Source organism: Pipistrellus kuhlii, unplaced genomic scaffold (genome assembly GCF_014108245.1).
Source record: "Pipistrellus kuhlii isolate mPipKuh1 unplaced genomic scaffold, mPipKuh1.p scaffold_m20_p_24, whole genome shotgun sequence".
In the NCBI taxonomy this organism is placed as follows: Eukaryota; Metazoa; Chordata; class Mammalia; order Chiroptera; family Vespertilionidae; genus Pipistrellus; species Pipistrellus kuhlii.
In genome coordinates, this window is record NW_023425523.1 from 8411961 (window position 1) to 8423253 (window position 11293).

The 11293-nt window shown below is 46.2% G+C and overlaps 1 protein-coding gene across 1 annotated transcript; it reads left to right on the forward strand.

Annotated features, from left to right (window-relative positions):
• The first annotated feature begins 8421 nt into the window (after window positions 1-8421).
• On the forward strand, window positions 8422-10475 carry SPRR5 (small proline rich protein 5). The gene is made up of 2 exons (XM_036453064.1): window positions 8422-8559; window positions 9859-10475. Exons 1-2 carry the CDS (start codon window positions 8437-8439, stop codon window positions 10129-10131), a joined length of 396 nt encoding a protein of 131 aa, XP_036308957.1. The 5' UTR covers window positions 8422-8436; the 3' UTR covers window positions 10132-10475.
• The last annotated feature ends 818 nt before the right edge of the window (window positions 10476-11293 follow it).

Consider the following 11293-nt stretch of genomic DNA (forward strand, 5'->3'; position numbering starts at 1 on the left):
AGCAATGCTGTGGTCCACCCAAGCAGTGCTGATTCCCACCCAGCAATGCCAGATGTACAGGTAGAACTAAGCCTGGACATGTGACCAGAGGCCAAGCCCCAGGAAAAGCAGAGAGCAAAAAATGAACCGCTTCCTTCCAACACCCAGATGTCAGCCGCACTCACCCACACCAGGGAGAAGGCAGCACCAGGATGGCAGCTTCCTCGATTTCTACCACTTATTAATTGCCAGCTGCAATTTCCATGTCAGACAAGGATCTGGTCCTAAACTGTCTAATCATCTTTGCTGACATGTACCTATATCGCCCTGTCGGCTTCTTGGAAACCTGGGCAGCCTGCCCTGAAACACTCCCCTCTCACTGTTCCCTTCTGCTCCTGTTTTCCAAACAATTAAATGTAATTCCTCTGGCACTAATGTCTGACTGTTTTGCTGTTTGACAATTTTACGTTCTTGTAGATTTGATATTTGGCTCCTCAAACCAGAGCCTCCGGCTAAGAGCTACATCATGGAGGAGAAAGACTGAGACAAATCAGTTGTGATTCAGAGAACACACACCGAAGGATTATGGGTCAAAAAAAAACAACGACAACAAACCCTTGAGGATAGGGCCTTAAGGGTTACGCTCCATCCATTTATCCATTAATGAGTCCACCTGTTCCATCCATCAACCCATCAGTGTGCCCTAATTGCTCAGAATGTGTGGGTGCTATGGATGGGCCCAGAGGGTAGTATGCCAGGTGAAATAAGTCAGACAGAGGAAAACAAATACTGTAGGATTTCACTTAGATGTGGAATCTAAAGAAGAAAACAAATGAACAAACAAACAAACAAACAGAATCCTAGATACAGAGAACAAACCAATGGGTGCTAGAACCAATGGGGTTGGAAGGATGGGGGAGAGGGGGAAAAGGAATTAAGAAGCATAGAACACAGCACAAGGCCCTGGGCCTCTTGGTTTAAGCATGCCCATAAGAAGACCTGAGACAAGAATTAGACAAGGTGGCATCCAATTAAGAAATGACTGGGCAGGATGGGTACCTCATTCCTGCCCTCAGAGTTTAGAGGAGATAGAGAGGGACAATGAGGGCTGTTGAGGGGAGAAAGGAGAACTTGGTCATCTCTGTCATCATGACACCAACCAATGGGATCCCAGAAATGTCTATCCAGTGAGGAATGCCTGGAGAATGTGGGATTTAGAATGGAATGACAGTGGGATTTGCCAGTCAAGGAGGAGTGCATTCCACAATTGGGTACAGCATGAGCCACTGCCATGAGTGTTAAGTGTGCCCAGGAGAGCCTGCCCTCCAGCCTTTAAGTCCTGGTCCTTGGAGAGTGTGACCTCTGTAGCCACCTACACCAGCTAGATACCACAGAAGATGACTCTAATCTTGTGACTTATGGCTCATAATATTCAACATAAACTTAAGTAGGACATATAAAATGCACTGACAAGTTATGTAAACCTTAACTGAACTCTCTGAGAATGATGAGAAGTTTTAAACTTCCCCCACCTTCAGCACACTCTCCATATGTGCTTCTTTTTAACCCTCACCCCATACATTGTCTTTCCTTTCTCATTTGGATTCTCTTTCCTTACCCTCCCTCACTCAGCAGCTAAACATTAGGTTTAGTTTTGCCTCTCTGAGCTTCATTTATTTTTTTATTTTTAAAAAAATATGTTTTATTAATTTTTTACAGAGAGAAAGAGAGAGGAATAGAGAGTTAGAAACATCGATGAGAGAGTCATCAATCAGCTGCCTCTTGCACACCCCCAAGGTACATGCCCTTGACCGAAATTAAACCTGGGATCTTTCAGTCTGCAGGCCCATGCTCTATCCACTGAGCCAAACCGGTTTCAGCTGGGCTTCATTTATTTTGTCTCCACTACAAATGACCATACTTAGCATAGGTGCCCAGGTACTTGTGTGGGGACCATCCTGTTGATTTTTTCTCTTATGTCCATTATGCCGGGTCTGGATCCCAGAACCAACCTGCATGTACTGTGTGACCTGAAATGAGTTACATTAACTTCTCTAGGTCTTACTTTTCTCATGTGTATCGTGCGGAGAAGAACATCTCTTGGGGTTAAAGGGGAGGGGTGTATTTCAATGAGACATGTAAATAAATAACAAGCATAGCATGACCCATAATAAGTATTTGATCTATGTTAACTATTGTCTTGATTAATATTCTCCAAATCCTGACAGGCAGCAAGCCCACAGGCAGCACCCTCTGCTTATTCCCACCAACCTGAGGATAGGAGTTCCAGACCTTTAGTGACACAAAGCTGTGAGGAACAGGGCCCATTTTAGGAGTAAAGGCAAGAACCAGTTAAGGAAAGCAAAGGGTCTGAGTGGGTGTCACAGGGAGAAACAAGATTTAGTCTCAGGCATAATTACACCATTTGCTAGTTGGCCTTTTCTCCCAGAACCTTCCCTTTTTGGACACCTGCCCACGAAGGATCCTGCTCTCAAGGCAGTCCCAGGCAGCTCTGCCCACAGCGATTCTCACATGTCAGTTTACACAGTCAGCCATGGCTTCTTGAGACAGGCTTTGCTCCCTGGAGGCAAGATTGGAGGCCCATAAGCTGAGAAAGCATTCACAAGCCAGGGACGGACTGACTTGGGGTGTACCAAGCATTTACACACATGATACCACCTTGTTGAGATTGATATTGCTACTTCCATTAATTCTGTATGAAACTCTGAGAAGTTCCTTACCTGTTCAGAGTAATATCAGCTTATAGTTGGCAGAGCCAAGGTGCAAAACTGGGACCATCTGGCTCTCAGGTCTGTATCCTTTGCAACATGGTAATGACTGGAAGAAGTATAAAGCAGAATTTTGCCTTTCCAAGACTTGCAATGCATGAGTCCATTGGGAAGGCAAGACCCAGTTTTATACTCATACTTGTTGCACAGGACAGGGATGCACACTCCTGCTGTTCACACACTCACAAAAATCACACACACACACACACACACACACACACACATACACACACACAAGGTTGTTAGTTAAAGTAAATTCTACATCTTTGGAGACTGGCATTAGGCATGAAGCAGAAGCTGGAAGAGCATCCCAGAGTTTTCTGTGGGACAGGCACCGCCCCCCGGTTTCCTGAGGGTGTTGAAAACTGAGCTGGGCGTTCAGGGTGGTGGCGGGGCCACTTGTGGAGAGGAGAGTTTGTGTAGTGGTATTTGACACTCTTATAGAAGTAGTTTTCATGTTTGAAGCATGGGTTCAGCAACACCTGTGCAAAGCTCTGTGTACCTACTGAATATCAGCTTTGTGCACACTCACTCTTGCACACCCATGCATGCTTCCACATTCACATATACACACATTAGCTTTCACATAAGGTCATAACTCACCACACACTATATGTAATTGCATGTTGTCAATCACACTCAAACACATGTTCACGCATACCTAGACACCTGAATACATAAGCACAGACAGTGTCATTGTCGCTCATGTGCAATGTTCCCAACAGAGTCCAGCCTTTGTCCTCAGGTTCAGTGGTCTGTCCTGTCACCTTTCCCCAGGTCTCAGACAGATTCCGTGGGGATGTCTGACCATTGACTTTGAGTGTGTTTCCATGGAACAGAAATGCCAGGATGAAGGGTGTGGTGCTGAGGGCTTGGAAGAAGGAGTGCCTTCCTCTGAAAAGAATAGAGCCATGGGACATATGTAATACTTTCAACAATAAATAAATATTTTTTTAAAAAAGAATAGAGCTATATATTCCAAATAAAGAAAGACCGTGGATGGGGGTAAGTGCAGGAAAAAAAAAATACACATCCCTCTTGGAGCGTAAAAGACCCAGGTTCAATTCCCACGTCCCTACTTTATATTGAGTAATTTTAGCCAACTTACTTAACTTTTCTAAGCACAAACATGAGAATAAACAAGCTTCAAGGTCAGAATAAGAGGCTCAGACAGACAGGGGTGGTCTGCCCACCCCTCATCCATTCCCTCCTTCACATGTCTCCTGGGAAAGTGAAGGCACCTCTGTCACTTATGTGGGGACACACACCCTGTTCTGCCTCAGGGGGATCCCCAGCTCCAGCCACCAGGAATCCAGTGGTTGGGCCCTGCTGTGGGTGTGGCCCAGTTCAGTTGGCTCTGCCTTTTCCTGCATGTTTTCACATGAGGCTCGGCTGCCTGTCATTCCTGGGGGATTACAAGTGACTGGCGCTGAGACACAGTCGCTTGGCCTCCACCTAGTTCTGCTGAAACTCCTCCCAACTCACAGTGGTGCCACCTGTGTCCCTGTGTGCATGTCAGGGATGGTGTTGTCTGGGGTTCTCTCCAGGGCAGAGAACAGTCATTATTGACAGCGACTCCTGGCTCCTTTCAATTGATCTTAGTCCCCTGTCTTCTGGAATGTTTACCCCAGCCATTAGGTATTAGATTATGGCTGCTTCCATCTCACTCTTCAATGAAAGCAAAAGGAAACCATTCTCTCTGTCCTCAGCTCTCCAGGCAGCCCTTTGGCTGGAGACTGCTTGCTTCTCAAGGGCTAAGGAACAAGGTCACCTTCATAGCTCTGAGTAAAGTGCACTGGACAGAGAAGTTCTGCCTCCCGCGTGATCTAGGAGACAACGTGGCGCTTGCTGGCTCTTTATCAGCTTCCTTCATCTCCTGACTCAGTCTGAGGTGACTCACTGTGATCTTTATTGAATCTCTTCTTCAAACAAGTCACAGACATGCAAAAGCCATAAAGAGGTAAGGCTGGAATGTGGACTCTCAGGTACCAAACATTTTGTATGGCTTCCTTGAAAAGGCACAGAGCAAGCCTAGCTAAAATAAATATCTATATTTTAATATTCCTCAATTGTAGCACTAACCTGCTTACACAATACTAGGATTTTAACATTGATATTCTATACAATACTTATTATCAGTATAAAAGGTAAAAAATCTTATTTTGCATATAATAATATGAGCCAGAGAAGTCGTAAACTTTGTTCAAAACCACACAGCTAGTAGTTGACAAGCTGGGATTCCAATATAGACCTGTCTTTTTTATGCAAGCTCATCTTCTTCCCCCAAAAGTTTAACCTGAAAACTTTTCCTGGGCAAGCAGGGCTGAGTTGTTCTCATAGGCCTTGGTAGAGAGAGAACTCTGGGCCATGTCCAATGGAATGCTTAGATGCCACCTCTGGCCCCTGAGGAACTGGCCAGGAACCCTTTGACTTGCTGTTCATGGCCTTGAAGGAAGAAAGACTAAATGGAAAGTCAAATGTGCATGGAGCTAGAGGATCTCTGTGGGGAGATTAGCTTGTGGTTTTTAAGATCAATTGACAGCAATCAGCCACCTTCCATTCAAGTCTTCATGGAATGTTCTTACTCCATCCTCTGCTTGAAACTGGCTTAGAATGGCGTGTGTGTGTGTGTGTGTGTGTGTGTGTGTGCTTGCATACATGCTATTCTCTTTGTGAATTATCAGGAAAGTGACACCTGCTACCATAATCATAATAATGTTTTCCACTGATCTCCCATCATATCTTGTATTATGACTGGGCCCCCTGGGAAGAGAGATGTAAAATCAGTCTTGATCAAAAGAGGCTCTTTTTGACACTCTTTAGGAGAGACTGGGTAGTGAGTAGAGTGTTGGCTTTGCTCTCCCAGGATGCTGGTGATCCCTGTGTGCAGGACAGGGGATGTGAAAAGAGGGATATGAAGAGATAGGGTCTGACAGCAGGAACCTTATGAAGAGGTGAGGAAGGCCAGGCATGTGCTCAGGACCCACCCAGGTGCCAAAAGAGCAGCACACATGGCTCTCAGTGGGGTTGATCAGGAGCTCCTTCTACTTCTGGGTTCAACCAAGAAGGACTGTCTGTTTCAGGACTGGGAGCCAGATGACTTTTGTGGGAGGAAACATGGCAGCTAAGTGGTAATTAAAGCTGCCTCTGTGAGAAAGCTCCATTAGCTGAAATTAGAGATGGTCCTTTGAGGTCACCAGAGAAAACAAGTCTTAAGACAGGCTGCATGGATCTTCAGCTCAATTCTTTTTTTAATTTTTTTTATTGATTTTTTTCAGAGAGGAAAGGAGAAGGATAGAGAGTTAGAAATATCGATGAGAGGAACATCGATCAGCTGCCTCCTACACAGTCCCCACTGGTACATGCCCTTGACCAGAACCGAAATTGGGACTCCTGAGTTCGCAGGCCAACGCTCTATCCACTGAGCTAAACCAGTTAGGGCCAGCCCAATTCTTGCTGCTGAAGATACACCTTCCATTTGGAGCTGACTTGTTAACTGTGACTTCCTCTTTGTAAGCCCTTGTGTCAGGACTAAAATGAATCCAGAGCAGCCTTTCATCAGGATTATGCTACAGGCTCAGTTACAATCTAAAGGGAGTGGGCCCAAGTGGGCCAGTACCCTGGGTTAGTAAAGCTGGGTCACTCATTCTGGGCACAGGCTCTACTACAAGGCTGCCCTGCTGGCCACTTCTGTCCTGCCTGCCTGCACAGGATGCAATGAAAAGGACAGAGAACATGGAGTGTGTGTAGAGGCTGCAGGAGGCAGCACAGAGTTCTGTCTTAGAACCCAGTTGATGTGGGCTTGAATTCTGGCCCAACCACTTACCAACAACAGGACTTTGGCCAAGGCACTTTGCCTCTCTGGATTTCAATTTCCTCATTTGCTAAATGGAGGTGGTGCTCCCCCTTGTGGAGGGATGGAGGCCACAAAAAAGTACTGCTAAGGCGCTGAGTAGGAGGAACAACCATAGGGAAAAAAGGAAGAAAAGCATAGGACGCAAACACAGCACACAAAGGCCTTGTATGACTGGGGCCAACAGAGAGCAAGGAAGGGGGCATTGATGTGGAGGCACCACGCTGGCCTCGGGAGTGGATGTGGGTGCTCCTGATGGCCACACATTAGGAGATGCCCCACATTGACCACATGCTTGGTTTGTCTGCTCCTGGTACTCATTGCATATCTGTGACACACTAGTAGCAGAGTATTTGTCTTCATATTGTTCTAACAGTTGTTTTTTTATTTGCTTGTAAAGAAGTGGTTTAAATAAATAATGTCCACAAAATAAGCTATAAAGATTATTAAAAACTATATCATAATTGTGGGGGTTTTTTTTTGTTTGTTTTGGTTTTTACAGATAACACTACCTTCTTTGATAGTAGTTATCTTCCTCTGGTGAGATTTACGGTCCGTTCCTTCCTACCTTCACTTAACATTTGTAGAGCACTGGGTCCATGCTGATGGGTTCTGGGGATATGGTGGAACACGCTCCAGGCAAAGCAACCTCCTTGGCTTATAAAGCTAATTTTCCAATGGGAGAGAGAGAAAATGGACAAGTGGCCAAATGCAAACAAAGGCCCTCAGTTGTTATTAGAGACATGAAGTGAACCAGAAGATAACCCTGTAGATGGGATAGTCTGTGCCTTCCTGCTGATGCTGAGGCACAAAGAGTCAGGGGCTGGGAGTGGCAAGCCCCAAGGTGGGGAGCACTGAGCTCCTCCTGGGAATCCAGGGCCTCAGCGAGGGCCTCTAACACCACAGCAATGAGTTTGAACTTTATTTCGATGTGCTGAGTCACCACCAATATCAGGGAGGGGCACACTGCAGTACCTACACTGTAACATGACTTAAGCTCTTTTTAGAGAACAGGGTGGAGAAAGTAATAGATGATTTCGTTTTAGCTTCATACCTTTACGCATGTCCGCAAAAATTCTAGAAAGTGGTTGATTTAGCATCACAAAAAGCAGTCTTCATTTGACACATTGTGTATTGATGCCTGTTTTTTTTTTTTCCTAGAGTGGCCCATCTTCTGGAATTTCTATGGAGGTTTTGAAACTACAGTCTTGGACATGGAGCCTGAAAAGCCATGGCACGCAGCAGGAGGCTCCAAAAGCCTTTCATTTGTCCCTGTTTGGGCCTAAAGCCCTCTCCCCTGAAGACAGGGTTTATTTCCTGACAGCACAGAGCTATAGATAGGCCCTGAGAGTAGGTGGGCTGTGGGCTAATGGTCAAGAGAATCCCCAGGAATCCCATCTCTTCATGAGAAGTAATTTTCCCACCTTTACACCACATACCCTGTGTGGACGTTCCAGAGAGAAACATAACTTCCCATTTCTTGCCCTTGGAAATGAATCTCTGCCTAGTAATGAGGATAAACCCAGTCAGCAGGTGGAGAAATTGAGATTCAGAGATGCTTGGCTGAAGTCACAAAACAATAGGAAAAGAGGGCCTAGTTCCTGAGCTGCCTCCTTCACCTCCCTGTGCCCAGCTCATGAGTGAGGCGTGGTGCCTGAGCCCCCAGAACCCTCTGGCCAGGCCAGAGCTATGTTTGTCTGTGAATAAGGGCCCTGAGGGTTCGTTGCTGTTTACTTGTTTTGTTTTGTTTTTACTTCTAGTGCCTGTGGTAAATCAGGGAGAGGCTGGAGGACTTTGACCCACTTCAGTGGTGGAATGAGTTTATTACCTTCAACCTATGAAATCAGCAAATCTGGGACCAATATAAAGGGTGCCCTGGCCCCTGCTCAGCTCAGCATTCCACTAGAAGCCCATCCAGCCATCCCTCCTGTGGGCCTGGTAAGTATGAGCCAACGGAACCAGGGGCCTCCAGCAGGCAGAGCATCATGGGGGGAATGCCAGAGTGGGTGCAGGTATCCTTACAGGTCAGATTCAGCTGCAGTACCTGTGCTTCTAGATGGACTCCGGTTACTGTGCTGAGGGACAGGTATCATGGAATGGAGAAAGAACAGAAAACAATCCCCTCCCATTCTCTCCTCGCTTGGGACCATATTTTGGAGAAAGAGAGAGAGAGAGAGAGAGAGAGAGAGAGAGAGAGAGAGAGAGAGAGAGAGAGAGAGAGAGAGAATGAGAGAGAGAGAGAGAGAGAGAGAGAGAGAGAGAGAGAGAGAGAGCGCGCAGTGAGATGGGGATGCAGCATGAATATGGCCAAATTGTTTCCTAAAATTGTTTGATTTAGATTGACTGTGACTTTGCCTCTCTTGTGTGGGCAGAGGCCACAGGGAAATGCTTGTAACTCTTGGCAAAGAGAGTGGGATCTGTGTGCCCGGGAGATGAGGACCTGTGGCAAGGAAGTCCACATTCCATCTCATCTTTCGGCTTTTCTGAGAACTGGCCTTATGCCCCCATAAACGCTCGGGGCTGTTCAAGTGTGTGTGTGTGTGTGTGTGTGTGTGTGTGTGTGTGTGTGTATAAGATAGACAGAGGATTGTGGAAAGAGGAAGACAGAGTGGATGTTCACGAAAGCCAAGGAATAATATCATCCCAATGGCCAGATGAGCATTTGGTTTCATTGGTGGCTTCTATGTTGCCTATTCCTTTTCTGTCCTCTGGTTGTAGAAGCGATGCGTTCTTGAGGTAGCTGAATGCATTGCTTCTCCACAAAAAGTCTGTTCTGTACACTTGGCGCTCGTGCAAAGAAAGATTGATGGCTTTAACACAAAACTCATGAGTTTGCTGATGGCCACACTCTGGAGGCATCACTCCAGTGTCCTTAGGGTTTAATTTCTCCAGCTAATCCCTATCAGATAGTCTTCCTTCCTTCCTTCCTTCCTTCCTTCCTTCCTTCCTTCCTTCCTTCCTTCCTTCCTTCCTCCCTTCCTTCCTCCTTTCATTCTTTCCTTCCTTCCTTCTATTCTTTACTTGTCTCAGAAAGAGCTGAAATGCTTTACAAACAGTTAACTACAAATCATATTCACACACACACACACACACACACACACACACACACACACCCCTCAATTTAGGAAGGTGATCAGGGGGCAAAGGAAAAGCAGAGCAAGATATGAACTTAGCAGGGGGTTTACCTGGGCCCAGAGGCTTTTAGGGGTCCTCATTTTTGTGTCTTTCTTCTTCCAGTTGCACGTCCAGCTCAGAATGTCTCAGCAGAATCAGTGCTGCCCCCCACCTCAGCAGTGCTACCCTGCACCCATGCAGTGCTGCCCCCTACCCCAGCAGTGCTACCTTGCACCCCAGCAGTGCTACCCCGCACCCATGCAGTGCTACCCTGCACCCATGCAGTGCTGCCCCCCACCCCAGCAGTGCTACCCTGCACCCATGCAGTGCTGCCCCCTACCCCAGCAGTGCTATCCTGCACCCATGCAGTGCTACACCACACCCCAGAAAAACTGAGGCTGCACATGTGACCAGAGGCCAAACCCAGGAAAAGCAGAGAGCAAGAAATCCAGCACCTTCCTCCAACAGCCAGATGTCAGCCACACTCACCTGCTGCCAAGCTCCGAGAAAAGCAGCACCAGGATGACAGCTTCCTCGATTTCTACCGCTTATTAATTGGCAGCGGCAATTTCCATCCCAGGCAAGGATCTGGTCCTAACCTGTCGAATCGTCTTTGCTGACTTGTACCTACATCACCCTGTCAGCTTTTGGAAACCTGGCTAGCCTGCCTGAATACCCTACCCACTCACCGTTCCCCTCTGCTCCTGTTTTCCCAACAATAAAATGTAATTCCTCTGGCACTAATGTCTGATTATTTTGCTGTTTGACGATTTTACATTCCTGCAGATGTGGTATTTTCTCCTGAAACCTGAATCTCCAGCCAAGGGTTATATAGTAGAGGAGAAAGACTGAAGCAAATCAATTGTAATTAGAGAACACACTCCAAGGGCTTATGGGCCTAAAGGAATTGAGGATAGGGGCTTAAACATTCACCCACAAGTAAAAGATCAAAGTTTCTTCAAGTTAACTGCTTGGTCCCCAAGGGCTGAGGAACAAGGTCACCTTCAATGGGTTAGAAGGCATCATAGCTCAGAGTAAAGTGCACTGGACAGAGAGGTTGTGCCTCCTGCATGATCCTTTCCGTGGGTTCAGTCTCCTGACCTGCAGGAGACAACGTGGCGCTTGCTGGTCTTTATCAGCTTCCTTCATCTCCTAACTCAATCTGAGGTGACTCACTGTGATCTTTAATCTCTTCTTCAAACAAGTCACAGTCATGCAAAAACCCTTAAAGAGATATAGATGCAATGGGGACATCCAGGTCCCAGACATTTTGTATGGCTTATTTGAAAAAAACAGAGGAAGCCTAGCTAAAAATCAACATCTGTATCTCAATATTCTTCAGTCTTAGCACTAACTTGCTTCCCTACACAGAACCCAAACACACACATAGTCTATAGCTAGTGTTATGTATAAACAAACAAACCAGCAAATATTTATACACATATAATAAGTGTACTGGTTAGTAATGCTCATTTTTTTCAATTGATGGAGTTACACATAGGTTGATATATGTGCAATTTGATATGTATGCTATTTTGTTGTATTGACAACAAGCTTC

Bases quoted from the DNA above. Each gene is read 5' to 3' on its own strand.
- SPRR5 (XM_036453064.1), top strand. From the start codon at position 8,437: ATGAGTTTATTACCTTCAACCTATGAAATCAGCAAATCTGGGACCAAT. The intron at 8,560-9,858 runs GTAAGTATGAGC...TTCTTCTTCCAG, and splicing joins CCATCCCTCCTGTGGGCCTG to TTGCACGTCCAGCTCAGAAT.